This window comes from Cibotium barometz, chromosome 26, assembly GCF_041138505.1.
Source record: "Cibotium barometz isolate CiBa-2024 chromosome 26, ASM4113850v1, whole genome shotgun sequence".
Lineage (NCBI taxonomy): Eukaryota > Viridiplantae > Streptophyta > Polypodiopsida > Cyatheales > Cibotiaceae > Cibotium > Cibotium barometz.
The window spans coordinates 55,535,588-55,551,670 of NC_141071.1; the positions used below are offsets into that span (position 1 = coordinate 55,535,588).

The window sequence follows — 16,083 nt, forward strand, 5'->3', positions numbered from 1 at the left end:
TATACACCCATACCCTTCCAACACCCTCCCCCCCTCCGAAAAGAGAGAGAGGAAAAAAGAGGAAAATTTCCGTCTTCCCCTGACACTCCAAGCATGCCACACAGAACAAACAAAACATCTGTAAAGGTAAGTAATTGTTCTCTTTTGGTGAGAAGAAAGATTGGTTTTCACTTAGCATCAAAACTCTAGTCCCCGCCCCCCTCTCAAGTTTAGCCCCAACCAGTTCATCTCCTGAGAAATACAGCCTCTAGCAAACTACGAAGGCTACATTTTTCCCTGTATTCTTTTTCTTTGAAATCCTCTTCATTTTTTTTTTTCTTTGAAGTCCTGTTCATATTTTTATTTACTCTTTTCCTCCTCCTATCATCCTCCCTTTGAACTTCCTATAAGCTCTAGTTATTCCCTGCAATACGGTGAGACTGCGTAGGTGAAGATTTCTTGAATACAATAGGTCACCAAGAACCTGGTATCTGGAGCGCGGCGTGCCAAAATATAAACCCTTCACATTCCACTAAGGATAAGGAAAACAGATGTCACTTTATCCATGTCGATTCACCAAGGAAGCTGCCCAAAGGCTGGGAAAGGAATCTGCAAAGATAGCCCTAAGCAGTGCTTCATCTTTGTCCCCTAGGCGGTATGCTCCATACCCTCTTGTCACCGCTATTCCCAATGCTTTCCTCCCACTCACCACTGCATTTTTCCTGGTTCTGGTGAGCATACTAGCTGGCATCAAGTCCTCTCTGCTGTTCTGATCACCCTTCGCCTCCCTACCACTGTCATTGCTGCAGTTTCCACCCTGTTGTTCAGTTGCATGTTCATTTGGCCCACCATCAAGCTGACCACCAGATAGTTCAATATTGATGTCCTCCCTAACCTTATCAACATGCTTATCCTCTTTTTCATCAGACAGGGTATTGCCCCACCACCGAGTTGATAAGTAAGACAGCCCTTTGCTTGGAAATCCGTGTCTGAACTCATCAAGATATGTTGGAATGTTTACTCGTAAATGGAACTGATTATGTAAGTGAGGTCGTTGATCTATGTGCAGTGGCCTCAAAGAGGAAGCATGTGCATAAAATCCATGAGAAGGGCCAACTGGCTGCCGCTTCATAGGGTCAAAGGCTGCACGCTCTCCTGTTGGAACAGATGTTGCACTGCATTGAAGAATACGTGAAGTTATGTAAATTTGCTACAAAAACCAACCACCAATAAAAAATCGAGAAGCCCATACAATATGTGCACCAAACCACGCACAATTCCACCGCATCTCTATTTATGATTTTAAAAAAACCGACTGTACAGATGAGCATGTCAATAGCATACAAGTTTTCAAAAGCTAGAGCTATATACAAGCAGTAAAGCGTTGAATCTGCCCAGCTGACTGTCACAAGGCCTGTGACATGGCTCCTATGAATCTCAGACGCTTGTTCTCGTGGGAAGAAGCATATTTTGCTTGAGAGCAAGACTGAAAACTATTTAAAAGAGATGGTACTACAAAACTGCTAACATATCTTGCTTAAGAGCAAGTTTTTAAAGATTATTTACAAGGGAGAGGAAAGGAAGGATATCTAATCACAAAGACAATGACAAACAAAAACATGGAGGCTTGCGGCATAGCAATGTTGCCAAAGTGAAGCGGGGATATGCAGCCTTGAGCTTCACTTGAGCGGCAGTGCTTCCAGGCACATTCCCTAGAGCCCAGGATGAAGGGCTGGCTTTTTGACACCCTCGTCACACAAGCCTTGATGTATGGAGCAGCTTTCTGGGGGCCAGATTTATCCGATGAGGATTGGCAGCGAGTTGAGAGGCCCCAGGTCATGATGTTCTCCCGTATGATCCGCATCAAACCATCAGTCCCACACCAGATTATCCAGGCAGAGTTTGCTGCAGCCCCGATGGTAGTGGAGGCACTCTTCCAGACAGTCACATACCTCCATCGCATCAGTCACATGGATCCCCATAGGTACCCGAGGCTTCCCCTAGAGTCCTCCAGACAGCTAGCACTTAGGGGCACTCTTGAGTATGGTATGCACTAGTTTCAACTTGGTTCTCAATATATGGGCTCTACATGGACCGCCTACCCCCCCCTCTAATACAGTTTGGACTCCCCTTTTCTCCGGCTGTCTCACGACGATACCAACCGGGTTATCCGGTCAGATCTTCTCAGCCTCTACACACATTGCACATCGATCACAACTCCGGAGCTCCCCACGAAGATGCACTTCTACAGAGATCACTTCCTCACACTCACTGAGGATGGATTCATCCAGCAGCCGGGCTACTTGAGTGTTCACATGTCCCATGCCATGCGGATTGCGATTGACCAAATACGGGTTTCATCCCACCGTCTCAGAGTGGAGACAGGTAGAGCTGAGCGTATCTTCAGAGCCAGGAAACTCATACGGAGACCCAGAGAGAATAGGATCTGCAGGCTGTGCCACACAGAGGTTGAGACGGAGGAGCATTACATATGCCGCTGCCCAATATACTATGAGATCCGCGGAAGGTTTCACTGTCTATTTCGTGAGGGATTCGGTCCACTCTCCAGGATCATTGACTTCCAGGACCAGCGTTGCCTGGGCCTCTTCCTATTTGAGCTCCGCAGAGCCTCGGCCCCAGCGACCCTGCCCCCTCCCTCGCCAGCCAACCATCACCAGTTTCTTCCGGACCCAAGAGGTGGAGGACACCAACATAGTGGATCTTGTCGACCCTCCAGGAGCTGCTCTAGACCTACCTCGCCCGAGAGGAGTTACCTCGGACCGATCCCCTGCACTCCAGCGTGCCTGACGCCCTCGACCCCCCCGTCGGCCACGATCACCTCATCAGCTCCAGATCCAAGACATGCTCCACCGCCATCGAGCTACCTTGCCACGTGACATAGCTGAGGAAGACCTCTCAACCATACTCATCAGCCCCATGCTTGACATTTTGGAGAGTGGTATACAATCTGCTCGGAGCTGATGTTGCTCCCATGTTTTTATGTTCTTAGTATTCCATGATGACACTTTTGTATCACCCCAGTGAGATAGCTATGTCTATGTTTTCTTTCTGTTTTATTTTCCATTCCAGATGAGATATGCCATGGACATTATTGTATCACTTTGGTCTCATAGGCCCATTGGGTCTTTAGTAGACACTTAATATCTCTCTCTCTCTCTCTCTCTCTCTCTCTCTCTCTCTCTCTCTCTCTCTCTCTCTCTCTCTCTCTCGTTCATTTTGTCCTTTTTTTTTTCTGGACATCCAGAAGACATTGACAGTTGTACATTGATTTGTCTCATAGGTCGAGTTCGGCCTCTAGTAGACGTTAATACAGCTTTCTTTCTTTCTCTCTCTCTCTCTTAGAAAGTATATTCAGGACACTCGGGTGACACCTGCAGCTGAGCTTGGCTTGAAGATGGCCTTCTACCGAGACCATCTCGTCCCAAGATGGCTTCATCAAGCGAGCCACCTAATATGAACGTCCACGTGTCACATGCCATGAGGATTGCCATAGGCCACATCAGAATCTCATCCCATCTCCTACACATAAGAGACTGGGAAAGCCACAGGAGTAAAGAGAGAGAACAGGATTCACAAATTATGCCACAGAGGTGGAGATAGAGGAGCAATATATTTGCCCGTGCCCAATATACTATGCAGTTCGGGGGAGATTCCACTGCATCTTCCAAGAGGGCTTTGGTCCACTCTCCAAGATTATGGACATCCAACCAGAGATGCCTTGGTATGTTTCTACTTGAAATGGGCGGACACAGGAGGATCCTCTCCAGAGACCCCACGCCTCAGGCACCACCCCTTTCCCAACAAGTGACTATCACCAGCTTCAAGAGATGGAGGGGACAGGAACACCACTGATGCACCCGCCAGAGCCATCCCGTTGAGACAGACCAGAGGAGTCACACGGGAGCGAGCAGCAGTACTACAGCACGCCAAGTGCCCCCCACCCCCATGGCAGACATCTGGTCTACAAATCCAAATTCAGGACAACCTACAGCAGCACCAGGCTACTTCCACTCAGCCATCTGACTCGGTGGACCTAGGCGGCCTCTTGGCATGCAAGTCACTAATAAAGACAGAGAGAAGAGAGAGAAAGAAAAGAAAGAAAGAAAGATATATTAACGTCTACGAGAGGCCAAAGTCGGCCTATGAGACAAAAAATAATACAACTATGTTCTTCCGGTCATCGAAAGAAAAGAAACAAAAGAAAAAGTGTGCATGTGTTGCGGTCACTCCACGTGGTACATCAGCTGGCATAGCTCTCTGGAAGAAATCTGTGAGTTGGGACTGTCTCCCACCCCTAGTGGGAGCGGGTGTCTGGAGGAGTCTCTCTCGAGAACTATGAAGCTCTAGTAGTAGTCTGCCAAGCTGTCGCTGGTCCGAGGCCTCCATCAACTGATGTAGTGAAGAGTGCTCCTCAAACAATCCTGCATATCTATCTCTGACCCCCTGGTGGGCTCTACATCTACATACAAAGTGATCCTCAGTCTCCACCTCCTCGCGGCACAATCTGCATATCCGCTCAGCTCTAGGAACCCGTGCCGCTCTCCCAGCCTCTATCTCTAGCTGATGTGATGAGACTCGTTGCTGTCCAATAGCAACACGAGCTGTGTGGCATGTATACACCCATGTACCGCAGTCGATGTATAAACCCATCCCCTGAGATGCTCATAAAGTGGTCTCTGTAATACAGCATCTTCGGTGGTAGTGGGCTCTCTGGTGCTGTCCATGTCTCCTGTATGTAGCGCTGCCATATGTCCTGTCTCATCACTCTGTTGCTCTCATTGAGAGAGAGGTAACCCCGTGGAGCAGACTGATCATACTGAAAAGGTGGCAACCGCTCAATGTCTATACCATGGTGTGAGAACCACTGTAGCATCTGTGCATACCAAGATCCAGTGTGTCCAGCCTCGGCCAACTGTCTGGATGCCTCAAAAGCTCGGCGGGATAATCTCTCCATGGGCATCTCCCTCATCCTGTATATAAAGGAGATCGTCTGGAACAATGCCTCCACTGCCATAGGTGGTGCAGCAAACTCAGCTCGAACAATGTCGTGCGGGACGGATGGTTTGCTGCGTATCATCCTCGAGAGCATCAAGAACTGTGGTCTCTCCAGCTGTACCCATGTGGAGGCTGCAAGCTCTGCTGCCCAAACCGATGCTGCATACATCAAGGCTGGTGTCACTAATGTATCAAAGAGCCACCCCTTCGTGCGGGGTTCCTGAAAATGTGCCTGATGACACTGACGCTCAAGGCCAGCAAGAGCTGCATACCCCCGGGTCACTCTGTCTCGGACTGCCTGAGCCATGGAGAAGCGTCCAGCTGAGCTAGTAAATGTGATGCCAAGGTAAACATAAGAGCTCACCACCTCGACCCGCCCTCCTGCTAATGTGAGAGTAGTGTGGCTCCTGACTGCGGGTGAAGTGTGGAAGATCATAACCTTGGTTTTCCCAAGGTTCACTGTGAGCCCTTGCTGTGCGCAGAAGTCATCAAGAGCCACAAGGTGTCTTTGAAGCCCAACCTGCGTGTCGGATACCAAGACGATGTCATCAGCATAAAGCATAACATGGACAGTAATACCTGATAGCTCAACCCCAGAGCCTCCTCCCTGTGTGATGTAATCGACCACCTCATCAATATAGAGCCCAAAGAGCGTGGGGGAGAGCGGGCACCCCTGCTTCACACCAATGGTGCTAGCAACTGTGTCGGACAAGCCTCCTCGGCATCGGACTCTCCCAAAGACCTGCTCATATAGCCTGTATATGCCCCACATCATGTCTGAAGGTATGCCTAGTGTCTGTAGTCGCCGAAAGAGGCGCTCTCTGGGCACAATATCAAATGCCTTGCGGAAATCCACAAAGCAACAATAGAGCCGTTGCCTCCGTGCCTTGGCCTAATCAATCATGCACCTCAATGTAAAAATGTGGTCGATGGTCGAGAAGGCTCGACGGAAGCCTGCCTGGCCTGCTGCTCTCAATTCCCCAACCTCTGCATGAGTGCTCAGCTCTGCCTCCAAAACTGCCCCTTATAGTTTGGCCAATATATGGCCAATCATGATGGTCCTGTAGTTCCCGGGGTCCAGTACATCTCCCGCTTTATGGATCGGCACAATAGTGTGCATCGTCCACTCAGCCGGAAACCCCTCTGACAGAGCTCTGTTGAAGAGATGAGCAAGAAATGGTGCCAATGTATCAGTAGCATAGATGAGATGCTCTCCCTGTAATCCTGTATGATCTGTCGCCCGTCCATGTTGGAGTCGGCATATGGCCCTCCTAACCATAGGTGGGGTGAAGAAGGTGGAGACTGTGGAGCATGGCTCTGTGGGCTGTGGTATAGGGGGCTGTGCAGGCACATCATAAAGTCTCTCTGCATATGTCTGCCAGGTCTGAGGATCGGCAATAGGTGTGGGAGGACGGGGCTCTCTGAGTCTCCTCCAAGCAGCAGCAGCATCTCTGCTCATGAGCATGTGATGTGTGTCCCAGTACTGAGCCTCCTCATAAGCTCGCCGCTTATGGCGGGTGAGAGTATGCATCCTCCTACCTGCCTGCCTGCCTCTCGGTGATCTCCCCGCGAGCCCTCTGCAGTCGGAGACTGCAGTAAAGGTTTCTGCACTCATCATCATACCATCGGTTCTGGGGCATGCTCCCAGATGTAGGTGGCCGTCCTGTCTGTATGTGGTATGGGAAACTCCTCGTGGCTGCGGAGTGCAGTACATGTGAGAGCTGGGAGGTGAGCATGGCCATGGGTGCCGATGGATCTAAGGCAAATAGCTGATCATGAACATGATAGTCGTACACCTCGGCTAGATCCTGAGTGAAGTGAAAAATAGTGCATGGTGGCTGTATGATGGGTGGGTGGGTCTCCAATAAGCTCCTGAAAGTGAGGGATAGGTATGTATGATCCGCCCCAATGGGGCATGGTGATACGGTGAAGTGAGACACCATATCTGCTGCCTCCCGGGATCCCATCACATAATCCACTGTACTACTACCGCCTCCCACTGGAAAGCAGGTCAACCCACCTGAATCTCGCCAATGAGTCATCCCGTTATAAATAACGAGATGGTGTCGGGCCCCAAGCTCCAGCAAATGTTGCCCATATCCAGTGTTGTCAACTCCTCCATCAGCGGAGATCCGAGTGGTCCCTGTATCCTCTGTAGCTAGCAATTCTAGTCTCAGGGGATCCTCAAAGTCATAGATCTCGCACTGTCTGCTCTGAGTCCGTGCATTGAAGTCCCCCATCAAGAAGACTTCTCCCAGTGTCGAATAGTGTAAGATCTCCTCAAATAAGAGAGAGTATGGAGACTCACTAGCCTCTCCTCCACCCGGCTCCTCGGTGGTGGCAAACCGCGACGACCCCTTCGGAGGAAAGTAGCAAAGGGCGATATAAATCCATCTGGTCTCCGAGAGGCGTAAGCTAATCCACATGTATCTCGCCTCCGAGTCTCGTGCTACGACTCGAACATGCTCATGTAACCCATGCCTGAAAAGCACTGCAATACCTCCTGAACCTCGGGAGGTGGCCTGTCTCATCCCCTGTCGGTGAGCTGACTCCCACTGATAACCCTCAACCCGTGGTAAGCCCCTCTCCGGGCTCTCATGTGTCTCTGTCATCAAGATGATATCCCGGCCCTCCATCACCTCCTCAAGTCTCCCTGGATGTGTCCATAGGACTCCATTACAGTTCCAGATTGCTATGTGTATCTCTTTGTCTTCATGTTGTTTCCTCCGTGTCTCATAGGCCAGATGGCGCTATTCGACCCTCTTCCCATCAATGTAGATGTGACCATCCCTATAATGTGCCTTCTTCCCTTCTTTGCGTGCCGCCTTGATCTTCGGCATGCATAATCTTCTGTGCTCCAGTTGCATCCATGTGAGGTCATCATCGAAGTAGATGGGGTCCCCTGGCAAGCTCCTCAAGATAGCCCGTCTTCTCATAAAGCTCATCCTACTCTCCTCGTCCGGGAACTGTAGCACTAAGGCCTTGCCTTTGGTGGAGTCCTTTGGGGTTGTCCTCCATACTCTAGTGAATGGGAGCGGCTCATCCTCCTTTAGTCCTACCTTGGTACATAGGTTCCGCCCGTCAATCTCGGGCGTGGAGGTAGTGCTCTCTGGTATCCCTGTGACTCGGATGTTGAGGCGCTGGATCCGTCGCATCTTCTCTTCATCAAGAGTAGACTGCATCATGTGTACATCTTCTTGTACCTCCTTCTTGATGTTCTTCTTCATCACTTGTACATTTTCTTGCACCTCCTTTTTGATGTTCTTCTTCATCACTTCTACCCATCCTTCGCGGGCCGCCTCCATTTTCCCCTCGAGTGTGTGGGTGAGGGTTTTGGTGATCTCTTCTTTGATTGTCTCTTTGTCCACCTCAAGAGTCTCTCCTTCCTCCCGTGGACGATCGCGTAAGGATGCCACTTCGCCCTTCAAAAGGTTGATTTCCTCCTGCATGGCGAGCTTTTCCTTCTCCCACTCCTCTTGCATGGTAAGCTTCTCTTCCTTCCATATTTCGGCTTCGGCCTCCAGCTTCCCCATGCGTGTCAATAAGTCCTCCTTGATGGCGGTGATGGTGCTGTCCAGTGTCTTCTTCTGGTCCTTAATAAGATCCCTAAGGATATGATCAAGCTGGCTGATTTTGTCATCTACAAACCCTCCCATTGTAGAGGGAGGGAATGTTTGAAAGGAGCAGGTAAATATGTGGGAGAGAGAGAGAAGAAATGGATGAAATTCAAGTCCCCATTATGTTGCTGCCTTGGGGGCCTGAGCAAGGGTGGGTGGGGAAAGGGCGCGGACAGATGCAGTGATGCAGGCGAACAGTGACAGAGAGGCCTGGCGAAAGATGGGTGGGGAAAGGGCGCGGACAGATGCACAGAGAGAGAGAGAGAGAGAGAGAGAGAGAGAGAGAGAGAGAGAGAGAGAGCTGTATTTTCAGTATATTGTATTGTACAAAAAGCTGTCCACAGGACTACAGAATCTGTGGCCTTCGGCCTCCCAAAAGAGGCAGTCTAAGACCTACCTAACTCTTAACCTGTCCCACAGGGGGTCAGATGAATAGACTCAGTCCTAGCCTAGCCTTATGGCCATCAACTCGCTGACCTGCTGTCGGCCAACAGCAAGGACAACAACCCATCCAATAAATCATCCGACTTCATCTAAGGGTCTTGTCCATATGGCGACTGCTTTCCTGCCCAGTTCGGGATTCTTCTGCATGCTCCTGAGCCTTGCTAGTACCCTAACCTAATATTTATATGCCACCCAAATCAGGGATTAGCCTGGAGATTGGCCATGTCCATGTGTGATCGTGAGGCTCTTTGTTTGTTTTTTTACGGATATTTTCTTTTAGTTTTACTTTCAGTACCATGATGATGTATTCCATGGACATGATGTAACATTTTTGTCTCATATGTCATTTTGCCCTTTTGAAGACTACGACTTTCTTTCTTTCTCTCTCCCACACAGATAACACACCATCAACACACCATGGTCTCTTGATGGTGTGTTATCTGTGCAGTGGGCTGTCTATAGAGATGGCCGCATCATCATCACTGAGCGTCGCCCCAAATAGGGGCACAGAGTCTACGAGACCACACAACTGAGGCTAGCCGTATGGAACTGCAACAACACATTGTGGTCTGTGACCCAAGAGCGATGAGCAAGACCCTCACAAGTAGGGACTGCACACTACCCACTCCCCCACAAACACCGCTCACCTCTCGCTACACCCAGATCCATTTTGATCACGAGCTTGATGGTGTTTACTCAGACCACATTTATCGCCACCTCTAGGATGTGGACCCTCTTGCCCCCTTGCCACCCTCACATCCCAGCTCACCACCATCCTTCACAAATCTGCCACCATCTCCTTCATATGCACACCCCACTCCACTCCCACGTCACCTTACAGCACCATGCACCACAATGGTTGGTATAAAACGAATGTCGGGCCACCCGCTCCCATCTCAAGCATGAGGAACGCGTTGGGAAAATCTTGAGGCGATTAGCGCAACGGATTTCCCAACACATTGCCAAATGCAAATAAAAAGAGTTCTACGCTCAAAAAGAGGATGAATTATATCGACTCTTCCTAGGGCCTAACTGCAAGGACACTTGGAGAGACCTCCGTGAGCACCACCGCCATGCCCATCACTTGCCCAAACACTCGGTACTCATATGCACACTCTTTCTATCACATCCCCGAGCCCCAGGAGGGATGTCACAAGAGATCTTTAATACTATTGGGGGTGAAACAGGGCTGCCTTTTATCACACACTCTCTTTGGCCTTTACATTGATGAGATCTAGAGCTTCATTGACAGATTAGGTGGGCCACGCCCTCCACTTGCAGGCATACTCATTCCCCTTCTCCTCTATGCAAATGACATTGTGCTCATATCAGATCCAGCCGAGGGGCTTCAAAGACACCTGGATGCTCTACAGGTTTTCTATACACATCGAGATCTCAACCCCTCTCGCCCCTACACATCCAGATTGAGCTTCATGAATAGGGGAGCCCGAATGGAGATTGTCCAATCATGTGTACCTCGGAGCTATTTTGAGTGGCCCTCGATTTACCACGACCACAACAGCACACACTAGAGTGACACAGGGATATGCAACTTTGGCCCTACTTGAGCGCAATCGTGCTTTTAGGCCCATTTCCAGGAGCCCAAGATGAAGGGCTAGCCCTTCAACACCTTCGTCACACCAACCTTGATGTATGGAACACCTTTGTGGGGACCACATCTATTAGAGCAGGATAAACAGCATGTGGAGAGGCTCCACGTCATGATGTTCTCTCTCGTGATTCACAACAAACTATCAGTCCCACATACAATCATTCAGGCAGAGTTCGTTGCAGCCCCAATGGTGGTGGACGCACTTTTTCAAACAAACAAAGGGTTGGCTCTTCGACACCCTTGTCACATCAGCCTTGATGTATGGAGCACCTTTTTGGGGACCAGATCTATTAGAGCATGTGGAGAGGCCCCAAGTCATGATGTTCTATCATATGATTCGGAGCAAACCATCGGTCCCACATGCGATCATTCAAGTAGAGTTCCCTACATGTGGTGGACGCACAATGAGCCTATCGGAAAAAAGGACATTATGGGGACCACTTACTAGAGTTGGGAGCCAGGCATCGTCTCGTTATTTATAACGGGATGCTACAGTGGCCGGGATCAGGAGGGCTGACATGCTTCCCACATGGGGGTCATACACGAACCAGAGGCACGGTGGTAGACTACATTATGGGGTCTTTGGAGGCATCACAGCTTGTCACCTCATTCTCCATTCCACCTCATCCTATTGGGGCAGATCATACATACTTGGCATTTTCACTAGCCGGATCACCAGTATCACCAGCCCCCCACATACCAACGCCACACACTACCATCTACTTCACACATGACATGGCAGACATATACACTGGCAGAGTAGAGGATGGGCTCCTACTCATGGATCCCCTGGTACCTATGGATACCATTACAGCCCAACTGGCATCACTCCTACACACAGCTGCATTACAGAGCTTCCCACATCGTGTCCACTCAGGAGAGCCTGCGAGATCTGGGACTATGCCCCAGAAAAGATGGTATGATGACAAGTGCAAAGCCCTATACTCACGGCTCTGCATACAGAGAGCCTTGGGAGCCATCACAGAGCACGAGTCGAGGAGAGAGGTGAGGAGACTTACTCGCCGCAAAAGGCGGGCCTTCACAGAGATACAAGAGCTAGAGATCTTCCATTTCTTCATGAGTAGAGATAGCCCTATCTCATGGCGGCACTTCAGAGAGCCCCGGACACCGACACCCATTTGCAGACCCACAAGCATGGCATACATATGCAGAGGGCCTATACCACGCCCCACAGCAGCCACCTATACCTCAACCACAGGAGCCTCGACCTACCACAGCTAGCTTCTTGACCCACTCGATGGTAAAGGAAGCTATCCGCCGCCTACGGCATGGACGGGCCGCCAACCATATGGGCCTGTGATTGCGCCTCGCTGATTCGCTTCACTGTTCGCCGCCGCTCGCTATGCTAGCCCGCCTCCCTCTCCGCTAGGGTCTGTGCTCAGGCCCCCAAGGCAACAACATAACTCTTCTCTCTCTCTCTCCTCCCTGACTGTTGGGAAGGACTGCAGAGTAATCTGGAGGAATGGCCCTGAGTCTCCAAGAGAAACTAGAGGCCCTCGAGACGGCAATGAAGGCACTAATCAAGGAGAACAAGAAGACATCCGATTCCAACCTCAATGAGGTGGAGAACAAACTACACCGGCACATCATGGCCCTCGAAGCACGGGTCACGGACCTTGAACAAGAGAACACGGCACTCAAGGAGGAGGTGAGTGCATTGAAAACAAGTGGAACTGGTAGCCATCAAGAATACTGAGATCAATGACAACACTCTCACGGCCATCAAAGAGAGATCACCAAGGAGATCACAAAGGACATGGAGGGAAAACTCTAAGCCAAGCAGTCAGGATGGGTCGAGGTGGTGAAGCAGAACATCCGTAAAGAAGCGAGGGAGGAGACTCAAAGGGACGAACACCAAATCATTCACACCACCATTGAGTAGGAGAAGATGAGGCGTGCCCGCCGCCTCAACATTTGAGTCACAGGTATAGCCGAGACACCCGACTCCACTCCCGAGAAAGATGGACAGCTTCTATCCATGAAGCTCGGCTACAAGGAAGAGGATCCTCTCCCCTTCACCAAAGCATGGAGAGCCGGGAAAGACTCAACACACAAGCGAGCCCTCATCCTACAGTTTGCAGGAGAGACGGAGAGCGTCACCTTCATGAGGAACAGGGTCATACTATGAGGCTTAGAGGGAGCTCCTATTTTCTTGGATGATGATCTCACGAGGTTGCAGCTTGAGCATAGGAGAGCTTGCATGCCACGAGTCTTACACACGAGGAGAGGAGAGAAGGCAAGAAGGCCTTCTATCGAGATGGTCGGGTCATCATTGATGGCCGGCCCATGGATTAGCCGTTTGGGGGCCTATGGGACACAGACCAGGCCAGTAACAAACATACACATGGCAGTATGGAATTGTTATGGTTCACTATGGGTGCAGCCTGGACGACTGGAGCATGTTATGGTGGGGAGAGACATCATACTTCTGACAGAGACACATCAGAGCCCAGAGACAGGGCTACCTCCAGTAGAGGGATTCCAGTGGGAGTCAGCATATAGGAGGACCACACGCCAGGGTACCTCGAGAGGGTCGGGGGGAGTAGCAGTTCTATTCAGACAAGAGCTACAGGGCAGACTGAGAGTGGTAGCACAGGATCCAGAGGCCAGATACATGTGGATCAGCTTACAGCTCTCACAGGACAGGGTTATATACATAGCCCTATGTTACTTTCCTCCATCCAGATCCTCCTATGTCATTACAGAGGACATGCCACAGGAGGAGGCGACAGGAGCCTCGCCATACACTTGTCTGTTAGAGGAGATTATGCATTATTCTACACTAGGGGAAGTACTTCTTACCGCCGACTTCAAGGCCCACTCACAGAGCAGACAGTGTGAGGTGTATGACTATGATGACGTGGAGATCCTCCACCCTGTGGATCCTCAGGAGATAGGGGATAGTCGGGCATCAGAGGACACTGGACCAGACAGAGGACATTATGGGGACCACTTACTAGAGTTGGGAGCCAGGCATCGTCTCGTTATTTATAACGGGATGCTACAGTGGCCGGGATCAGGAGGGCTGACATGCTTCCCGCATGGGGGTCATACACGGACCGGAGGCACGGTGGTAGACTACATCATGGGGTCTTTGAAGGCATCACAGCTTGTCACCTCATTCTCCATTCCACCTCGTCATATTGGGGTAGATCATACATACTTGGCATTTTCACTAGCCGGATCACTAGTATCACCAGCCCCCCATATACCAACGCCACACACTACCATCTACTTCACACATGACATGGCAGACATATACACTAGCAGAGTAGAGGATGGGCTCCTACTCATGGATCCCCTGGCACCTATGGATACCATTACAGCCCAGCTGGCATCAGCATACAGGAGGACCACACGCCAGGGTACCTCGAGAGGGTCGGGGGGAGTAGCAGTTCTATTCAGACAAGAGCTACAGGGGAGACTCAGAGTGGTAGCACAGGATCCAGAGGCCAGATACATGTGGATCAGCTTACAGCTCTCACAGGACAGGGTTATATACATAGCCCTATGTTACTTTCCTCCATCCAGATCCTCCTATGTCATTACAGAGGACATGCCACAGGAGGAAGGCTCGCCATACACTTGTCTGTTAGAGGAGATTATGCATTATTCTACACTAGGGGAAGTATTTCTTACCGGCGACTTCAATGCCCACAAACAGAGCAGACAATGTGAGGTGTATGACTATGATGACGTGGAGATCCTCCACCCTGTAGATCCTGAGGAGATAGGGGCTAGTCGGGCATCAGAGGACACTGGACCAAACAGAGGACATTATGGGGACCACTTACTAGAGTTGGGAGCCAGGCATCATCTCGTTATATATAACGGGATGCTACAGTGGCCGGGATCAGGAGGGCTGACATGCTTCCCACATGGGGGTCATACACGGACCGGAGGCACGGTGGTAGACTACATTATGGGGTCTTTGGAGGCATCACAGCTTGTCACCTCATTCTCCATTCCACGTCGTCATATTGGAGCAGATCATACATACTTGGCATTTTCACTAGCCGGATCACCAGTATCACTAGCCCCCCATATACCGACGCCACACACTACCATCTACTTCACACATGACATGGCAGACATATACACTGGCAGAGTAGAGGATGGGCTCCTACTCATGGATCCCCTGGCACCTATGGATACCATTACAGCCCAGCTGGCATCACTCCTACACACGGCTGCATTACAGAGCTTCCCACACCGTGTCCACTCAGGAGAGCCTGCGAGATCTGGGACTATGCCCCAGAACAGATGGTATGATGACGAGTGCAGAGCCCTATACTCACAGCTCCGCATACAGAGAGCCTTGGGAGCCATCACAGAGCAGGAGTCGAGGAGAGAGATGAGGAGACTTACTCGCTGCAAAAGGCGGGCCTTCGCAGAGATACAGGAGCTAGAGATCTTTCATTTCTTCATGAGTAGAGATAGCCCTATCTCATGGCGGCACTTCAAAGAGCCCCCCCATTGCAGACCCATAGGCATGGCACACATATGCAGAGGGCCTATACCACGCCCCACAACAGCCACCTATACCTCAGCCACACGAGCCTCGACCTACCACAGCTAGCTTCTTGACCCACTCGATGGTAAAGGAAGCTATCCGCCGCCTACAGCATGGACGGGCTGCCAACCATATGGGCCTGCAGGGTGAGCATCTCATATATGCAGTAGATTCTTTGGCTCCTTTTCTTGCACACCTGTTTATTAGGGCACTAGCAGAGGGTTTGCCTGCGGAGTGGACGATGCACACCATTGTGCCGATTCACAAAACATGGGATATGCTCGATCCGAGCAACTACATGACGGTTATGGTTGGCCACGTGTTGGCCAAACTCTATGGTGCAGTGTTGGATGTGACTAATGTGTCAAATAGCCACCCCTTCGTCCGGGGCTCCTGAAAATGCACCTGGTGGCACTCTCTCTCTAGCATAGCCAATGCTGCATATCCCCGTGCCAATCTAGCTCTGGCTGCTGAACCGATGGTGAAGCGTGTGTCTGCTGCTGCAGAGAAGGTAACCCCTAGGTACACGTATGATGTCACCACCTCCACCTGGCGTCCTGCGAGAGTGAATGTCAACTGACTCCTGCCCTGTCTCGATGTATGAAAGACCATAGCCTTGGTTTTCCCAAGGTTCACAGTAAGACCCCTCTGTGTGCAGAAATCATGGAGTGCATGTAGATGCTGCTGTAGACCTCCTGGAGACTCAGACACTAATACAATATCATCCGCATAAAGCATAATATGTACTGAGGTACCTGCTAAATCAACTCCATCTCCGCCTCCCCGTGTAATGAAGTCAACCACCTCATCAATGTATAACCCAAATAGAGTGGGGGAAAGTGGGCATCCTTGCTTCACACCAATGGTGCTAGCAATAGTCT

The 16,083-nt window shown here is 50.6% G+C and overlaps 1 protein-coding gene across 2 annotated transcripts in view; it reads right to left on the reverse strand.

Annotated features, from left to right (window-relative positions):
• LOC147624120 (uncharacterized) overlaps positions 1–16,083 on the reverse strand; it is a 54,907-nt gene that overhangs the window by 41 nt on the left and 38,783 nt on the right. For both annotated transcript variants that reach the window (XM_086820783.1, XM_086820782.1), the window contains one exon: positions 1–1,154. This exon is cut by the window's left edge and continues 41 nt beyond it. In XM_086820783.1, coding sequence (XP_086676909.1) covers positions 539–1,154 — 616 coding nt within the window. In that variant the 3' untranslated portion in view covers positions 1–538. The remainder of the gene's footprint in view (positions 1,155–16,083) is intronic.